This window comes from Coregonus lavaretus (genome assembly GCF_964263955.1).
Source record: "Coregonus lavaretus genome assembly, chromosome: 2".
NCBI classification, from domain to species: Eukaryota; Metazoa; Chordata; class Actinopteri; order Salmoniformes; family Salmonidae; genus Coregonus; species Coregonus lavaretus.
The window spans coordinates 60,136,710-60,156,730 of NC_139989.1; the positions used below are offsets into that span (position 1 = coordinate 60,136,710).

The window sequence follows — 20,021 nt, forward strand, 5'->3', positions numbered from 1 at the left end:
GATTGAACATGATTTGGAAGGGTCACACCTGTCTATATAAGGTCCCACAGTTGACAGTGCATGTCGGAGCAAAAAAAACGAAGCCATGAGGTCGAAGGAATTGTCCGTAGAGCTCCTAGACAGGATTGTCGAGGCACAGATCTGAGGAAGGGTACCAAAAAATGTCTGCAGCATTGAAGGTCCCCAAGAACACAGTGGCCTCCATCATTCTTAAATGGAAGAAGTTTGGAACCACCAAGACTCTTCCGCCCGGCCAAACTGAGCAATCGGTGGAGAAGGGCCTTGGTCAGGGAGGTGACCGAGAACCCGATGGTCACTCTGACAGAGCTCCAGAGTTCTTCTGCGGAGATGGGAGAACCTTCCAGAAGGACAACCATCTCTGCAGCACTCCACCAATCATGCCTTTATAGTAGAGTGGCAAGACGGAAGCCACTCATCAGTAAAAGGCATATGACAGCCCGCTTAGAGTTTGCCAAAAGGCACATAAAGGACTCTGACCATGAGAAACAAGATTATCTGGTCTGATGAAACCAAGATTGAACTCTTTGGCCTGAATGCCAAGCGTCACGTCTGGAGGAAACCTGGCACCATCCCTATGGTGAAGTATGGTGGTGGTAGCATCATGCTGTGGGGATGTTTTTCAGCGGCAGGGACTGGGAGACTAGTCAGGATTGAGGGAAAGATGAATGGAGCTAAGTACAGAGAGATCCTTGATGAAAACCAGCTCCAAAGCGCTCAGGACCTCAGACTGGGTCAAAGGTTCACCTTCCAACAGGGCAACGACCCTAAGCACACAGCCAAGACAATGCAGGAGTGGCTTTGGGACAAGTCTCTAAATGTCCTTGAGTGGCCCAGCCAGAGCCCGGACTTGAACCCGATCTAACATCTCTGGAGAGACCTGAAAATAGCTGTGCAGCGACGCTCCCCATCCAACTTGAGAGGATCTGCTGAGAAGAATGGGAGAAACTCCCCAAATACAGGTGTGCCAAGCTTATAGCGTCATACCAAAGACGCGAGCCTGTAATCGCTGCCAAAGGTGCTTCAACAAAGTACTGAGTAAATATTTCCGTTTATTTTTAATGCATTTGCTAAAATTTCTAAAATCCAGTTTTTGCTTTGTCATTATGGGGTATTGTGTGTAGATTAGAGGGGAAAACAATTTAATCCATTTTAGAATAAGGCTGTAACGTAAAAAAATGTGGGAAAGGTCAAGGGGTCTGAATACTTTCCGAATGCACTGTACATATGCTTCCCTCCCTCAGAACGTAATAGTTTCCATTACTTCATAGCCCAGTCATGTTAGTTCATGTTAAACTGGATTTACAGTGAGGGGGGAAAAGTATTTGATCCCCTGCTGATTTTGTATGTTTGCCCACTGACGAAGACATGATCAGTCTATAAGTTTAATGGTAGGTTTATTTGAACAGTGAGAGACAGAATAACAACAACAACAATCCAGAAAAACGCATGTCAAAAATGTTATAAATTGATTTCCATTTTAATGAGGGAAATAAGTATTTGACCCCTCTGCAAAACATGACTTAGTACTTGGTGGCAAAACCCTTGTTGGCAATCAGAGGTCAGATGTTTCTTGTAGTTGGCCACCAGGTTTGCACACATCTCAGGAAGGATTTTGTTCCACACCTCTTTGCAGATCTTCTCCAAGTCATTAAGGTTTCGAGGCTGACGTTTGGCAACTCGAACCTTCAGCTCCCTCCACATATTTTCTATGGGATTAAGGTCTGGAGACTGGCTAGGCCACTCCAGGACCTTAATGTGCTTCTTCTTGAGCCACTCCTTTGTTGCCTTGGCCGTGTGTTTGGGTCATTGTCATGCTGGAATACCCATCCACGACCCATTTTCAATGCCCTGGTTGAGGGAAGGAGGTTCTCACCCAAGATTTGACGGTACATGGCCCCGTCCATCGTCCCTTTGATGCGGTGAAGTTGTCCTGTCCCCTTAGCAGAAAAACACCCCCAAAGCATAATGTTTCCACCTCCATGTTTGACGGTGGGGATGGTGTTCTTGGGGTCATAGGCAGCATTCCTCCTCCTCCTCCAAACACGGCGAGTTGAGTTGATGCCAAAGAGCTCGATTTTGGTCTCATCTGACCACAACACTTTCACCCAGTTCTCCTCTGAATCATTGATGTTCATTGGCAAACTTCAGACGGCCCTGTATATGTGCTTTCTTGAGCAGGGGGACCTTGCGGGCGCTGCAGGATTTCAGTCCTTCACGGCGTAGTGTGTTACCAATTGTTTTCTTGGTGACTATGGTCCCAGCTGCCTTGAGATCATTGACAAGTTCCTCCCGTGTAGTTCTGGGCTGATTCCTCACCGTTCTCATGATCATTGCAACTCCACGAGGTGAGATCTTGCATGGATCCCCAGGCCGAGGGAGAATGACAGTTATTTTGTGTTTCTTCCATTTGCGAATAATCGCACCAACTGTTGTCACCTTCTCACCAAGCTGCTTGGCGATGGTCTTGTAGCCCATTCCAGCCTTGTGTAGGTCTACAATCTTGTCCCTGACATCCTTGGAGAGCTCTTTGCTCTTGGCCATGGTGGAGAGATTGGAATCTGATTGATTGATTGCTTCTGTGGACAGGTGTCTTTTATACAGGTAACAAGCTGAGATCTCAGCTCGTTACCTGTATAAAAGACACCTGGGAGCCAGAAATCTTTTTGATTGAGAGGGGGTCAAATACTTATTTCTCTCATTAAAATGCAAATAGATTTATAACATTTTTGACATGCGTTTTTCTGGATTTTGTTGTTGTTATTGTCTCTCACTGTTCAAATAAACCTACCATTAAAATTATAGACTGATCATTTCTTTGTCAGTGGGCAAACATACAAAATCAGCAGGGGATCAAATGCTTTTTTCCCTCACTGTACGATACTGATATAAGATGGTCAGTTTGGCTGTATGTCATTGGTTTCTGGTCACGTTATTAATCAGAACCAAATGCTTGCTATTGTGTCATCCAGGATTCCATGGGTACCAAAAGTGCACCGGTCGGTGGGACGTCCACCCCCCCTAGGAACGGCATGGCCTCCCCCGCCAAGAGTTTTGAGCCCGTGGGCACAGAGGAGCAGAAGACGGTCAAGCTAAAACCCCACGCCCTCATCAACATCACGTCTTCACCCACCAGCACCACGTCTCCCCCACCCGCCAAAAAACTGGCCCTCTCGGCCAAGAAGGTGAGTCTAGAGGCACCGTGAAAGCGTCAGTAGCCACTACCGCGCTGTCTGGGCAAACCAGTGCTGACTAGTGCGAGCGGTTTGTGTCAAGTATTTAAAACGGAGACACTCGACATGTGATTAATTCCTGTAAATACCTTGTGGATGAGTTTGCCCGTCTCTGATTGACGGTGGATCTTTGTCGCAGGCGTAACAGGAAGTAGTATGTTGTGTCTGTTTTTAAAGCTCTCTGACACGAGTAAGCACTGGCTCACACAGAGATGATGCGAGACTGGAAAATGGGCTAGGCCTTATCGTAGTAGTCTTGATAGTTAGGGCCCTGTGTTTTTGTTACTCATGTTACATGACCAGGGGTTTAACCTTTTTTTTTTTTTTTTTTTTTTTTTAAGCTTTTTCATCAAACTGTCCCCTTTGTCAGATGGTCCAGCACCATCCCCAGACAATTGAGTTCATTTTTGTTCTAATTCTCAGTTCTGGAACAGACTTAAAATAAAGGTTAAAATCTAGGTCATGTGGCATGATTAACCAAAACACAGGGCCCTAGTTATAGTCTATCAGCAATACAGCTGGTTTCACCGGTCTTGGCCTTGGAAGCATGTAGTGTCTTTGTTGCCTGCTGCCTTCCCTTCACCCCTATCCCTGATTCTTCAAAATAAGGTGTGTTCAGTATGATCCTATCAAATTGATTGTATGATAATTGGATCTGCTGTAGTCTACACTGCGTGTTCCCATTCTCCTATCAAACCAACTAACTGTAGTGTAAGACTAGGGCTGGGCGATATGGACAAAATATCAAATCAAATTTTAGGTCACATGCGCTGAATACAACAGGTTACCGTGAAATACTTACTTACAAGCCCTTAACCAACAAAGCAGTTCAAGAAATAGTTAAGAAAATATTTACTAAATAAAATAAAGTACCACAATGAAATAACAATACTGAGGCTATGAACAGGGTGTACCGGTACCGAGTCAATGTGCGGGATACAGGTTAGTCAAGGTAATTTGTACATGTAGGTAGGGGTGACGTGACTATGCATAGATAATAAACAGCGAGTAGCAGCAGTGTAAAATCAAAGGGGGGTGTGTCAATGTAAATAGTATGGGTGGCCATTTGATTAATTGGCCAGCAGTCTTATGGCTTGGGGGTAGAAGCTGTTAAGGATCCTTTTGGACCTAGACTTGGCGCTCCGGTACCGCTTGCCGTGCGGTACCAGAGAGAACAGTCTATGACTTGGGTGACTAGCGTCTTTGACAATTTTTGGGGCCTTCCTCTGACACTGCCTAGTATATAGGTCCTGGATGGCAGGAAGCTCGGCCACAGTGATGTACTGGGCTGTACGCACTACCCTCTGTAGCGCCTTGAGGTCGGATGCAGAGCAGTTGCCATACCAGGCGGTGATGCAACCGGTCAGGATGCTCTCGATGGCGCAGCTGTATAACTTTTTGAGGATCTGGGGACCCATGCCAAATCTTTTCAGTCTCCTGAAGGGGTAAAGGTGTTGTCGTGCCCTCTTCACGACTGTCTTGGTGTGTTTGGACCATGATAGTTTGTTGGTGATGTGGACACCAAGGAACTTGAAACTCTCGAACCGCTCTACTACAGCCCTGTCAATGTGAATGGGAGCATGTTCGGCCATCCTTTTCCTGTAGTCCACGATCATCTCCTTTGTCTTGCTCATGTTGAGGGAGAGGTCTAACCTCCTCCCTATAGGCTGTCTCATCTTTGTCGGTGATCAGGCCTACCACTGTTGTGTCGTCAGCAAACTTAATGATGGTGTTGGAGTCATGCTTGGCCACGCATTCGTGGGTGAACAGGGAGTACAGGGGGGACTGAGCACCCACCCCTGAGGGGCCCCCCGTGTTGAGGATCAGCGTGGCAGATGTGTTGTTGCCTAACCTTACCACCTGGGGGCGTCCCGTCAGGTGGTAAGGTTAGGCAACAGAGTGGCGCAGTGGTCTAAGGCACTGCATCGCAGTGCTAACTGTGCCACTAGAGTTCCTGGTTCGAATCCAGGCTCTGTCGCAGCCAGCCGCGACCGGGAGACTCATCGGCAGCGCACAATTGGCCCAGCGTCGTCCAGGGTAGGGGAGGGAATGGCCGGCAGGGATGTAGCTCAGTTGATAGAGCATGGCGTTTGCAACGCCAGGGTTGTGGGTTCGATTCCCACGGGGGGCCAGTATAAAAAGATATGTATTCACTAACTGTAAGTCGCTCTGGATAAGAGCGTCTGCTAAATGACTAAAATGTAAATGTAAAAATGTAAGTCCAGGATCCAGTTGCAGAGGGAGGTGTTTAGTCCCAGGGTCCTTAGCTTAGTGATAATCTTTGTGGGCACTATGGTGTTGAACACTGAGCTGTAGTCAATGAACAGCATTCTCACATAGGTGTTCCTTTTGTCCAAATCAAATTATTTGTCACATACACGTGTTTAGCAGATGTTATTGCGGGTGTTGCAAAATGCTTGTGCTTCTAGCTCCGACAGTGCAGTAATGTCTAACATGTAATATCTAACAATTTCACAACATATACCCAATACACACACCCATCTAAGTAAGGAATGGAATTTAAGAATATATACATATATGGACAAGCAATGACAGAGCGGCATGGACTAAGATACAGTAGAATACAGTATATACATATGAGATGAGTAATGCAAGATATGTGGGAGTGCGATTGGGCTGTGTGGAGTGCGATTGAGATTGGGGCGGTATGCGAATTGGAGTGGGTCTAGGGTTTCCGGGATGATGGTGTTGATGTGAGCCATGACCAGCCTTTCAAAGCACTTCATGGCTACTTATGTGAGTGCTACGGGGTGGTAGTCATTTAGGCAGGTTACCTTTGCTTCCTTGGGCACAGGGACTGTGGTGGTCTGCTTGAAACATGTAGGTATTACAGACTCGGTCAGGGAGAGGTTGAAAATGTCAGTGAAGACAGTTGCCAGTTGGTCCGCGCATGCTCTGAGTACACGTCCTGGTAACCCGTCTGGCCCCGTGGCCTTGTGAATGTTGACCTGTTTAAAGGTCTTGCTCACATCGGCTACGGAGAGATTGATCACACAGTCGTCCGGAACAGCTGGTGCTTTCATGCATGCTTCAGTTGCTTGCCTCGAAGCGAGCATAAAAGGCATTTAGCTCGTCTGGTAGACTCGCATCACTGGGCAGCTCATATATCATGTTTTTAATTTTTTATGAATGATAGTTTTGAAATAATAAAAGTTCTAAAAATGCTTTGAGTAGTTCATGACCCTAGGGTGGCAACACAAATTGTAAGTGATTTCAATTTCTCCATTTATACTGTTCACTCCAACTCCATTTCTGCATTTCCTGCACCTTTATTATTATAATTTCCACACTGTGCCACACAGATATGGGCAAAAAATGTAGTTAATTGGTGCACTGTTGGAATCATGGAAATATAATTATTATTCTAATTCTATAGTTGGAATATAGTGGGCAGCACCTTGAATACGTTGTTGTTTGACATGACAGTGAATGAATAAACCAGGGAGGAATTATTGACAGCGTAGGAACTTGCTCTGAGTCTTAGTCAATTTAGCAAGCTAGCTAGCCAGCTAACTAGCGATTAGCATTAGTGGCTAACACAAATTATTATTATTTATTTATGATTATTATTTGCTAAGAAAAGACAAACTAGCAGATAGTAGTTTGCAGACAGTAAGATACACAAACTAATAGTGTATAGAATGCTTGTGGAAAGCAGCATGTCACCAAGATTGTTGCATCCATCTGACCATGCAACGTGAATGGCAAGAAAGTGCTTGAGACTCCGTGGTCGAGCAACTGCTCTCTCCTTTAGTGACTGGGCAGGGCTTGGTGTGGTTGGCTGGCATGCAGCAGAGGCTGAGCAGCAAGAGGAGAGGGGGGGGAGAGAGATGACTCAAGTAGCAAACGTAGTAAACTATAAAAACGGACATTATACGCACCAGAGTTGCATATCACGTTTAACAAACCAACCATTGAAATGGTTATAGAAGGTGAAGTAAAAACTCGAACCGCTCCGTGTATCAATACCGGGGTGGGTGGGTGGGTGGGTGTGTGTGTGTGTATAGATAAATACGGTATACCGCCCAGCCCTATGCAAGACTAGTACACTGTGTCTGTGTTCCTGTTCTCCTGTCTAACCAACCACATACTCTAGTACAGGGCTCTCCAACACTGTTCCTGGAGAGATACTGTCCTGTAGGTTTTAGCTCCAACCCTAATCTAGCGCACCTGATTCTAATAATTAGCTGGTTGATAAGCTGAATCAGGTTAGTTACAACTGGGTTTGGATTGAAAACCTACAGGACAGTATCTCTACAGGAACAGGGTTGGAGTTAAAACCTACAGGACAGTATCTCTACAGGAACAGGGTTGGAGTTAAAACCTACAGGACAGTATCTCTACAGGAACAGGGTTGGAGTTAAAACCTACAGGACAGTATCTCTACAGGAACAGGGTTGGAGTTAAAACCTACAGGACAGTATCTCTACAGGAACAGGGTTGGAGTTAAAACCTACAGGACAGTATCTCTACAGGAACAGGGTTGGAGTTAAAACCTACAGGACAGTATCTCTACAGGAACAGGGTTGGAGTAAACCTACAGGACAGTATCTCTACAGGAACAGGGTTGGAGTTAAAACCTACAGGACAGTATCTCTACAGGAACAGGGTTGGAGTTAAAACCTACAGGACAGTATCTCTACAGGAACAGGTTGGAGTTAAAACCTACAGGACAGTATCTCTACAGGAACAGGGTTGGAGTAAACCTACAGGACAGTATCTCTACAGGAACAGGGTTGGAGTTAAAACCTACAGGACAGTATCTCTACAGGAACAGGGTTGGAGTTAAAAGCTACAGGACAGTATCTCTACAGGAACAGGGTTGGAGTTAAAACCTACAGGACAGTATCTCTACAGGAACAGGGTTGGAGTTAAAACCTACAGGACAGTATCTCTACAGGAACAGGGTTGGAGTTAAAACCTACAGGACAGTATCTCCACAGGAACAGGGTTGGAGAGCCCTGTACTAGTAGTCTTCTCTTTTTAGAATGGATTGTCTTTTTTTTTGTTTCAGTTCCAATAATTTTCTTCTAACCATTTGTAATTCTTCTCTGCCATACCATCCTCTCCTGTTTTTGTTCTCCCTCCCTTCATTTTTTCCTCCATCTTTACAATGATTCCTTCCTCCTTATTTGATCATTCCTCCTTTTTGTCACGTTCATGGCAATTTTCTTTTAGACCACCAAGTTTTTATTTTTGTCGATAACTGCAGGCCAGTCGCAGCCGGAGTCCGAGCAGCACTGAGGCTCAACACCCCCACCTGCCACGCCATCCATCCAGTGACCGCACGCATCCTGCTCAACTTAACACCCTCACCTCCACCTCACCCACTCACAGTCACAGGTACGACCCGCACCACACCTCACCTCAGACCGTACACAGCATTGTGTCCAGTTAGCCACAAAACAGGAGAAAACAATTGTAAACCGTTTGAGTAAAAAATTGTGGTAGTACTAGAATTTGTGCAATTTAGAAAACTCTACATTCTGTTTTCCCTTTTCAAAGCAGTTTGTTACAGTATGCTCTACTGAACATCACCCAGTTCTCACTGGTGTAGCCTCAAGCCCAGCCATTCACCCATTTTCTGGTTTATTGTCCCGTTAGTTAACATTTGAAGTAACACACAAGCCTATACATTGTGTTCAATATTTTGCTGGATGGTTTGAATTTCTCCTATTTTGTTGTTGATCATGTTCTTCTCGTTCCCCCCTCAGGGTTGGTCCGTTCCATTCACCCAAACTGCAATCTCCTCCCGCAGCCCACCATGTCCACTCAGGCATCCCATCTAAGAATCAGAGTCCACAGAAACTAAACTCCACCCTCTCTCCACAAACCAATGGGCTTCAGCCCCACCTTCCAAAGAGCCCCAAACCTGACAAGACCCTCAGCTCCAGTCTGTCAGAGCCTGGCCCAAGCAGCGCCGCCACCACCTTAAAGAAAAAGAAGAAGACAAAGAAACGGCGTCATTCTGAACTGGAAGGCGGAGAGCGAGAGCCAGCACTGGCCTCCGTTGTCCCAGACATCCCCGCTGAGCCCGAGCCGATCGAACCGGCCAGCGAGAGGAAGAGGAGGAAAAGGAGAAAGAAGAGGAAGAGGGAGGAGGTGGATGGAGATACATCAGAGAACCACAGGGAAAGGGTCCAATCTCATCTGGAGGCTCCTCCGCCGGCCCAAGAGGAGGACTGGTGTCAGGGGGGATCATGGAACCTCAGCCCCCCTGACAAAGGAGCCCTGGAACAACCAAAGCAGCCCCATCCCCAGCCTGAACCCCAGCCAGAGAGTAAGCTCCAGTTGGTTCCAATGGAGCACCAGTGTGATGCGAATCAAGGAGAGCAGAGTATGCACACTCTGACGATGATGAAGAGGAGGAGGAAGAGGAAAAGGAGGAGATTTGAGGAGGGACCGGAGGAAGCAACATCAACACATTTTGTTTCAGAAAGGTCACTTTCAAATGTTATTGTGATATTATAGCTAGAAAAGTTAGATAAATTGCAGAGGAACATTATTTGTCTGTCTGGTCATGTGGCTTTAGACCTGCATCAGTAAACATTTCAGTTAAAAGGTCCAACGCATAAAATACTAAAATATAAATATATATATAATCAGTTGAAGTCGGAAGTTTACATGCACCTTAGCCAAATACATTTAAAGTCAGTTTTTCACAATTCCTGACATTTAATCCTAGTAAAAAATTCCCTGTTTTAGGTCAGTTAGGATCACCACTTTATTTTAAGAATGTGAAATGTCAGAATAATAGTAGAGTGATTTTATTTCAGCTTTTATTTATTTAATCACATTCCCAGTAGGTCAGAAGTGTACATGCACTCAATTAGTATTTGGTAGCATTGCCTTTAAATTGTTTAACTTGGGTCAAACGTTTCGGGTAGCCTTCCACAAGCTTCCCACAATAAGTTGGGGGAATTTTGGCCCATTCCTCCTGACAGAGCTGGTGTAACTGAGTCAGGTTTGTAGGCCTCCTTGCTCGCACACGCTTTTTCAGTTCTGCCCACAAATGTTCTATAGGATTGAGGTCAGGGCTTTGTGATGGCCTCTCCAATACCTTGACTTTGTTGTCCTTAAGCCATTTTGCTACAACTTTGGAAGTAAGCATGGGGTCATTGTCCATTTGGAAGGCCCATTTGCCACCAAGCTTTAACTTCCTGACTGATGTCTTGAGGTGTTGTTTCAATATATCCACATAATTTTCCTTCCTCATGATGCCATCTATTTTGTGAAGTGCACCAGTCCCTCCTGCAGCAAAGCACCCCCACAGCATGATGCTGCCACCCCGTGCTTCACGGTCGGGATGGTGTTCTTCGGCTTGCAAGCGACCCCCTTTTTCCTCCAAACATAACGATGGTCATTATGGCCAAACAGTTCTATTTTTGTTTCATCAGACCAGAGGACATTTCTCCAAAAAGTACGATCTTTGTCCCCATGTGCAGTTGCAAACCGTAGTCTGGCTTTTTATGGAGGTTTTGGAGCAGTGGCTTCTTCCTTGCTGAGCGGCCTTTCAGGTTATGTCGATTATAGGACTCGATTTACTGTGGATATAGATACTTTTGTACCTGTGTCCTCCAGCATCTTCACAAGGTCCTTTTGCTGTTGTTCTGGGATTGATTTGCACTTTTCGCACCAAATACGCTCATCTCTAGGAGACGGAACACGTCTCCTTCCTGAGCGGTATGATGGCTGCGTGGTTCAATGGTGTTTATACTTCCGTACTATTGTTTGTACAGATGAACGTGGTACCTTCAGGCGTTTGGAAATTGCTCCCAAGGATGAACCAGACTTGTGGAGGTCTACAATTGTTTTTCTGAGGTCTTGGCTGATTTTGTTTTTTGTCAAGCAAAGAGGCACGGAGTTTGAAGGTAGGCGTTGAAATACATCCACAGGTACACCTCCAATTGACTCATTATGTCAATTAGCCTATCAGAAGCTTCTAAAGCCATTTTCTGGAATTTTCCAAGCTGTTTAAAGGCACAGTCAATTTAGTGTATTTTGACCCACTGGAATTGTGATACAGTGAATTATAAGTGAAATAATCTGTAAACAATTGTTGGAAAAATTACTTGTGTCATGCACAAAGTAGATGTCCTAACCGACTTGCCAAAACTATAGTTTGTTAACAAGAAATTTGTGGAGTGGTTGAAAAAGTAGTTTTAATGACTCCAACCTAAGTGTATGTAAACTTCCGACTTCAACTGTATGTGTGTGTGTGTGTGTGTGTGTATGTATATAAAAACTAAATGCTGTGATGCCAAGATATTAGCTAAATATATAGAAAGCAACATATAGAATGTATCACTGGGTCAAATCCACCCTGACCAATATGGATTCTTGCATGGGAAGTATATGAGAAAATACTACCAAATGTCCAGTGTTTTTGCACATTGACATGGCAAAAAAATAAAAAAATATTATTTTTTTTTACAGAAGTTCTGGGATGCAGGACACGGTTGTTGAAAACGGTGCTGGGGATTCTACTGCGCCAAAGAAGTTAAAGAAGAAGAAGCGCAGGCTAAAAGAAGAGGTGAAACAGTGGGAGGAAAGCAGACGTTGTTGCGCTGACGACCAGAGGAGCGACACGGAACCAGTGGAGCCCCTTCTTAAGAAGGCCACCGTGGAGAGCACCGGTGGGCCCACACACTGCTGCATTGACCGAAGCCAACAGTCCACAGTTTTACCCCTTCCGTTTTTAGCATAACCCATTCGTGAAAACTTTTCTAAACTCATACCCTAATATGGTTTCAGGACTTGAACTCCTGTGGGCGATATCTCTTGATTAGGCTCTATCCTTGTTTTGCATTATTATGTAAATTATGTATACATTATTATATTTCCCAGGGCTCACATTTTGTTTTGTGTTTGCTCTTTTTGTTGCATCTGCAAATGTTGTCAGGGTTTTTTGGGGGATCAAAAAGGGGTGTGGTAACTACATTTTAGAGGCCCTCCCTCTTGGTGGTATAGGAAAAATAAATGACGGCGGTTTTCTGCAATTCTACATATTTCTCCATAGAGCTGAGAAATTGTTTCAGTTTTAAAGCTAGTTTCGTGTGATTCTATGCATTTTGCCATGGTTAATGCTGTTCTTTTGCTCAGACTTAATAAATGCTGCTAAATTATTTTTGGGGGGAATTTTCAATTCTTCCTCTGTCTAGCTTTTATGTTGGTGATTGTTAGTTCTCAAAGATTATATTATATAAAACAATATAGGTCCATTGTCTTTACTACATACTTAAAATCTGGTTTTAGTTGTCTCTGGTTGTGAATGTTTCACCTCAGAAAATACACCCCTGTGCTAACTCTACTCCCTCCCCCCCACCATAGCTGGAGTGATCGTGTGGGACAGCCAGGTTAAGGATGGCTACAAGCGCTCCAAGGCCCCCGCAGTAGAGGATGGGCCTGGGGATGTGCCCCGCCCAGCCCCCATGGCCTGGGACGGCAAGAGGAGTGGGGGAGTGGTGGAGGAGCTCCTGAAGAACTCTTTGGACAAAGCCTACGGAACCCAAGGTGAGATCTAGAACTTGATAAAACATTCTCAAGGTTACACTTTACCTCCAGTGAAGTCAAGAAATTGTTGTATTTGGCTGTGATGACTGAGGTGTGTGTGTGTGTGTGTGTCCAGTCCTCAGCTGGGAGGGAGAGGCGTCTGCCATCAGTAGGGATGCCATTGATGACACCCGTGATGCCAGAACAGACACCGTGATCGACGAGTGGGACGAGGACTTTGACAGTGGAAAGGTGAGAGGGCACCTACAGGCACACAAGCCCATCTAAAGCTGTTTTGACATAGTGATTGTTTTCTACAGAAGACATTATGTTAAAGGAATAGTTCACTTTTAGTTTTTGCGTATCTTTGAATTACCTAGGGTGCTGTTTCAATTTCTTTCCCGGTTATTTAGCAACATCCTGAGTCTCCTGGCCTTGTTTTAGGAACTTGTAACAATACTAGTGGAAACTGAATGAACCAGTTAGCTGCATTCTAAAGCATGGGTTAAGGGCTCCTTCTGCCTTAACTATTCCCACTCTTTCTCGTTGCCTTTGAATGCACCGCTAACTGGTTCCGGCACGTTTTACCTCTGGTCTTAACATTTCGTGTGTGTGTGTGTGTGTGTGTGTGTGTGTGTGTGTGTGTGTGTGTGTGTATATGAACAGGTGAAAAAAATGAAAAAGTATAAGCGAGAGAAGAGGAGGAGCGGCAATATCTTCCAGAAGATCCAGGACCGGCGTAGCATGTGGTCGGTCACACCCGGTGCTAAGAAGACCGGCTTTGGATACCGTCACTGAGAGACAGACAGAATGGATGTTTGGCCACATACAGTACAACCGAACCGGAGTGACGACACGTGACACCACTGTAACAATGTTACTCCCTTTTGACTGTTTGGCAGTTCATACCCTGATTGCAATACGAGAGACCATGGCCAGTTGACAGAACAACACACCTTTCGGCGAGAGATAATGACCATCTTTGATCTGTGCTAGTCTCTTCACTATAGATCTTACAGCTCAAGTCTTCCTTCGATGACTGAGAGTCTGGTGACCAACACGAGCTGTGATGTTACCATCGTCAGCCAGGGTTCAGAAACAATGAGTTGACTGTTGATTCTACACCGTTGTCTAAGATGGGTATAAAAATATTGTTCACAGTCAATGGTGCTCAAGCTGCTCATGGAATATGATGGATTTACCATACTGTGATGATGCTGAGCTTCCGTCTGTGGTAATAACATGACACCGTATGTAATGTTATGAATTCAGAACAAGTCATGTTATGAATTCTCATATTTGGACATTTTACATGGTTGGGCTACAATAGGGGACGGTTCTGGGATTTTCTAGCCTGTATCAAAGGATGTGGCATGCACCATATAGCATTTATCTGTGTGAAAGGATGAGGTGAGATTTCATATAATGTATGCTAGATAACCCTTACCCATCAGCTAAATGTATTGAAACCTATGAGGGAGACACTTGGGTTGCGTTCAGGTGGGTGAAACGTTCAGAACTTTGAATTATAGTAATGTATAGAGCTGAAATGACTTCCTATAGAGAATCATTCTGTTCTACACAATGTATTTATATCTGAACATTCTAAAACGTTGCAACCAGTGATTTTAGTGTTTAAAAAAAATAGGTGGGTAAACGCTGATCGCCGTTCCTGCTGAGTAAAGCAACGCTCCCTATACGTTCAATGCATTTTTCCGCAAATGGTGGGAAAGCGCTCGGGCAAAATACAAAAACATGCGTAAAAGGGATTTACATGCGTTTACCCTCCACTACACCACTGGTTACAACCCCTGTACTGTACTGTGGTGCTGTTGCAGACTTAGGGATCTGCAGACTGGGCAATCTGCAGGAGAGTGAGCCAATAGAGGTGAATGCTATGAAAACTGTTGTTCTCGTGACTCAAATGGCCTATTCTGTATGTGAAGACGTGTGGTGACCATCTCGCGCTCGTCACCATCACCAAGTCACCTTTTAAAAGATACAAAACGTGAACAGGACCCCAAATCGTGAAACCATGATAACTGATTTGCTTTAATCCCATCCTCTGTTTTAGATTAGGTTTGAATTATAATTTTATGGTTTTATGTTTTCTTATTCTGTTTTATTTCTTCACCATAATGCCTTCTTGGTATGTTCAACAGGACTTGATAAAACTGACCCACTGTGGCTGCTGCTGACATATTTACATATTCTGATTGTACTGTTATTTTAGAAGCATGAATTTGGAGGGGGGAAATTCACATACCTGTCCCAAGCAGACAAAAGGCCTCCATCTTTAGTTTAATCTTCTTGATTATTTTGTGCATGATGGTGGTATTTGAAGTTTCCTATATCAGTATATTCAGTTCTGTTTATTTTGATTTTGTTATTTTTTGGGAGGGTGAATTTAATTTTAAGGCTCTGAAGATAATGTAATTTGGTAGATGTGTCAGAATAGAAAATGTCGTGGTCGATTAACACCAAGTGATGCTGGAATATGAATTGCCCCTACATCAGCCAATTGCAAAGTACATAGGAGGATGTCTATCCCAAGGTCAAGTTGGGGACTGCAAGGCTTTGCCCGTTTGTAACACCATATAATCCACGTTTAATGTATTAGACATATCATTGTTTCATCTGCTTTCTAATCCATTTGCTCTCCTTTCTGGTAAATAGTTCCATCTATAGTAGGTCTCTAGTGAGGACTATGCTCTTCAAGCCTAGACATCTACAGTAGGTCTCTAGTGAGGACTATGTTCTTCAAGCCTAGACATCTACAGTAGGTCTCTAGTGGAGTTAATTGCTCATCTCTTCTGCTTGTTATTCCCAAAAAGTAAAGTCCTTGGTCTCTAACTAAAAGTTGGGTTAGTGACCATCGTTTAGCAATGTTCCATCACCAGTGGAGTTCATCTTTGTGTTGTGCATCATGTGTTTTCTGAATGAATTTCGTGCCTCAATATGAACCAACAGTAATTTGTTTGTGTGTTCTAGCCCAGATAAAGAGTTACATGTAGGCTGGTCCCAGATCTGTTTGTGCGGTCTGGCCAACTCCTGTGGTCATTGTCAAAGTTGGCAGTACAGCACAAACCTCTGGGGCCAGGCTAGATTACATACGTTGCCCCAGGCATTGTTAGTTTGAAGTTGATGTATATGCTATCAGTACTTGATCGTTGTCCCAATCTGAACTCTCTCTATGCAATTCTCAGACACAGTCCATCTAACTGGTCACCTGGAGCTGAGCGTGTGTAACCTCAGGAAACCAGCCATCCTCCAACCTTACAACCCTCATCATGTCCAAACAACCTTCTAGCCAAGTCCACGTTTTCATTACACACCTCCACCATTTTTATCCTGTAGATACTGTTTTATACAAGTATATTTGGCGGAGGGTTTGGGGAGGAAAACTTGGGATCTTCCACTTATCTGGGCACAGATTGATAAATAGATCATAAATTATATTAGTCGTTAAACAAAACCACTTTGCCAATGTAGAAGATGGTACAGTCCACCTCATGTTTCCCATGCTTTCCCCGTCATCCCTGTGTAGACCTAGCCTCGTACAAACCATCCTGATCTGATTCGCTACACGGAAACAGAATGCAAGCTCGCGAGATCAGGATGGTTCGTACGACGCTAGTATAGACCTAGCCACCCATTGACTTTCATTCTAGAGATGTCGGCTTAAAGAGTATAGGTAATTGATTATGTTAAATCATTTATATACACTTTTCACATCTTTAATGTGCTATAAAAAATAGACGGACGAAATCTGTTGTATTTGGGTTGGTGGGGGATTGTGAAACTTAAAATAATTTATTGCAGATGGATGTTAGTTAATATGTGCGTGTTAGAGAGATGTTTGTTTCATACGATGAGACCTTGTTACTGTAGTGTCATACAGTACGAGAGAGGTGTCATCACCAGTTCCATTGAATGTGTTTAATGTTGACTGTGAAATTAACTTTAGGACATGTTCGATTCTCAAGGAAACTGACACGAGGACATTCTATTGGTGTGACTGATCCACGTCATATTTGCATTGATGGTTCTATATTTTGCACCGCCTTTTCAGACCAAGGAGAGACATTTCATAATGAAAGTGACTCTTACCAAAATGGATAATAATGTAATTAGATATACAGGTGCAATAAAGTTAAGACTTTTTGTGAGAATAGGTGTCTTGTCTTGCTTATTTGTCAGTTTACATGACTATATTCATATTGAATACTATCAAAAGCCTGAATGGAATATGACTGCATTTTAATTGTTTCATGGCCTCCTACAGTGCATTCGGAAAGTATTCAGACCCCTTCACTCTTTCTACATTTTGTTACATTACAGCCTTATTCTAAAATGGATTAAATTGCTTTTTTCCCCCTCATCAATCTACATACACAATACCCCATAATGACAAAGCGAAAACAGGTTTTTAGAAATGTTTGCAAATTTATTAAAAATAAAATCAGAAATGCCTTATTTTCATAAGTATTCAGACCCTTGCAATGAGACTCGAAATTGAGCTCCGGTGCATCCTGTTTCCATTGATCATCCTTGATGTTTCTACAACTTGATTGGAGTCCACCTGTGGTAAATTCAATTGATTGGACATGATTTGGAAAGGCACACACCTGTCTATATAAGGTCCCACTGTTGACAGTGCATGTCAGAGCAAGAACCAGCCATGAGGTTGAAGGAATTGTCCATAGAGTGCCGAGACAGGATTATGTCGAGGCACAGATCTGGGGAAGGGTATATTCAATCGATTGGACATGATTTGGAAAGGCACACACCTGTCTACATAAGGTCCCCATCCAACCTGACAGCGCTTGAGAGGATCTGCAGAGAAGAATGGGAGAAACTCCCCAAATACAGGTGTGCCAAGCTTGTATCGTCATACCCAAGAAGACTCGAGGCTGTAATCGCTGCCAAAGGTGCTTCAACAAAGTACTGAGTAAAGGGTCTGAATACTTATGTAAATGTGATATCTCCGTTTTTCTATTTATAAATTAGCAAAAATCTCTAAAAACCTGTTTTTGCTTTGTCATTATGGGGTAATGTGTGTAGATGAGGGGGAAAAAACAATTTAATCAATTTTAGAATAAAGCTGTAAAGTAACAAAATGTGGAAAAAGTAAAGTGGTGTGAATACTTTCCGAATGGACTGTCATTTTACAGTGTCATAAAAGTCTGAATATTAATATCTCAAATATATATTTCACTAAATAATGTATGCCACCGATATCATGCAGGTGCAACGACAGATTTATTTCTGAGCCAATTGTGCTAGTTCTTCACAACAGTAATTATGTAAATGATGAAATGGCATAGTATCTGACAAATGAAATTATGGCGCGTGACATCACCTCTGAAAGGAGGGGCCATGATCGTGCGGTCTCAGATTGGATGGATAGATGTTCTCAAAGCCCTGCTTGCATACCTCGCAACTGTACACAACCTACAACCGATTTAGTTTCAGCAGGAATACAAGAGAGGAAAAAACGCTTTGGAATCAGTTGGTACAGTTGAGACTTTAGGGAGGGATACATCAAGACAAGCGTGGGCGGACGTACTGAAGATATCGGTTGCACCAGCAGGAGCTCAGAGACTGAAGCCTGCAGCAGCATCAGTATCAGTATGGATGGGGAGAATTATGGTAGGTTGTTTATTTTTCCGTCACTTCATATAGATAACGCATACTCACGCGTGTAAACACCTGTCTACAGTAAACATGGGCGTTAATTCAGTTCTAGGTTTAAAGCGTTCGCTTCTAGGTTTACCAAAAGCCATGATCTGCGCGTGAAGATACACACGCAAGTCGACCAGATTCATGCCAGGCTACATACAGTTCCGATGTGTCAAGTTCAAGATTGGCGGAAGTTGTGAATGCTACCTGATGAACAGCACAGGTAGTCCGGTGGGAATTCATGGGCTATAAAAAGACATGCATGCTGAATTATTGAACATCATGGTGGTGAAGACTAGCGCCAGAGATGAATATGGGAAATGTTCCATAGAAATGTAAATGGTTCCATAGAAATGTAAATGGTTCCCTATCTATATAGGCACGCAAAGCAGGGCTCCTTTGCAAAAGAGACTTTGGTCTCAATGGGACTCCCTGGGATTCGAAAAGGTTATATAAAAGCATGATGTTTTTATAGAAAAACTGAATGAATGCGAAGAAATATGCTTCAGTTTTGTAAGATTCTTCTTTAAATTGCGTCAATACATACGTGCATTCGGAAAGTATTCACACCCCTTAACTTTTTCCACATTTTGTTACATTACAGCCTTATTCTAAAATGTATTAAATAAATATAAATATCCTCATCAATCTACACACAATACCCCATAATGACAAAGCGAAAACAGTTTAAAAAATATTATAAAACAGAAATACCTTATTTACATAAGTGTTCATACCCTTTCCTATGAGACTTGAAATTGAGCTCAGGTGCATCCTGTTTCCATTGATCATCCTTGAGATGTTTCTACAACCTGATTGGAGTCCACCTGTGGTATATTCAATCGATTGGACATGATTTGGAAAGGCACACACCGGTCTACATAAGGTCCCACAGTTGACAGTGCATGTCAAAGCAAGAACCAGCCATGAGGTTGAAGGAATTGTCCGTAGAGCTCCTAGACAGGATTGTGTCGAGGCACAGATCTGAGGAAGGGTACGAAAAAATGTCTGCAGCATTGAAGGTCCCCAAGAACACAGTGGCCTCCATCATTCTTAAATGGAAGAAGTTTGGAACCACCAAGACTCTTCCTAGAGCTGGCCGCCCGGCCAAACTGAGCAATCGGGGGAGAAGGGCCTTGGTCAGGGAGGTGACCAAGAACCCGATGGTCACTCTGACAGAGCTCCAGAGTTCTTCTGTGGAGATGGGAGAACCTTCCAGAAGGACAACCATCTCTGCAGCACTCCACCAGTCAGGCCTTTGTGGTAGCGTGGCCAGACTGAAGCCACTCCTCAGTAAAAGGCACATGACAGCCTGCTTGGAGTTTGCCAAAAGGCACCTAAAGGGCTCTCAGACTATGAGAAACAAGATTCTCTGGTCTGATGAAACCAAGATTGAACTCTTTGGCCTGAATGCCAAGCGTCACATCTAGAGGAAACCAGGTACCGCTCATCACCTGGCCAATACCATCCCTACGGTGAAGCATGGTGGTGGCAGCATCATGCGGTGGGGATGTTTTTCAGTGGCAGGGACTGAGAGACTAGTCATGATCGAGGGAAAGATGAACTGAGCAAAGT

At 43.8% G+C, this 20,021-nt stretch overlaps 1 protein-coding gene across 3 annotated transcripts in view; it reads left to right on the forward strand.

The window, feature by feature from the left end:
* The window catches only part of LOC311148876 (ubiquitin carboxyl-terminal hydrolase 36-like), a 39,390-nt gene extending 24,884 nt beyond the window's left edge, over positions 1–14,506 (forward strand). For 2 of the 3 annotated variants that reach the window (XM_084185875.1, XM_084185877.1), the window contains exons 14-20: positions 2,991–3,203; positions 8,485–8,615; positions 8,987–9,712; positions 11,709–11,908; positions 12,603–12,785; positions 12,901–13,016; positions 13,431–14,506. In XM_084185875.1, coding sequence (XP_084042001.1) covers positions 2,991–3,203; positions 8,485–8,615; positions 8,987–9,712; positions 11,709–11,908; positions 12,603–12,785; positions 12,901–13,016; positions 13,431–13,562 — 1,701 coding nt within the window. In that variant the 3' untranslated portion in view covers positions 13,563–14,506. The remainder of the gene's footprint in view (positions 1–2,990; positions 3,204–8,484; positions 8,616–8,986; positions 9,713–11,708; positions 11,909–12,602; positions 12,786–12,900; positions 13,017–13,430) is intronic. The other variant, XM_084185876.1, reaches the window with a different exon arrangement.
* The last annotated feature ends 5,515 nt before the right edge of the window (positions 14,507–20,021 follow it).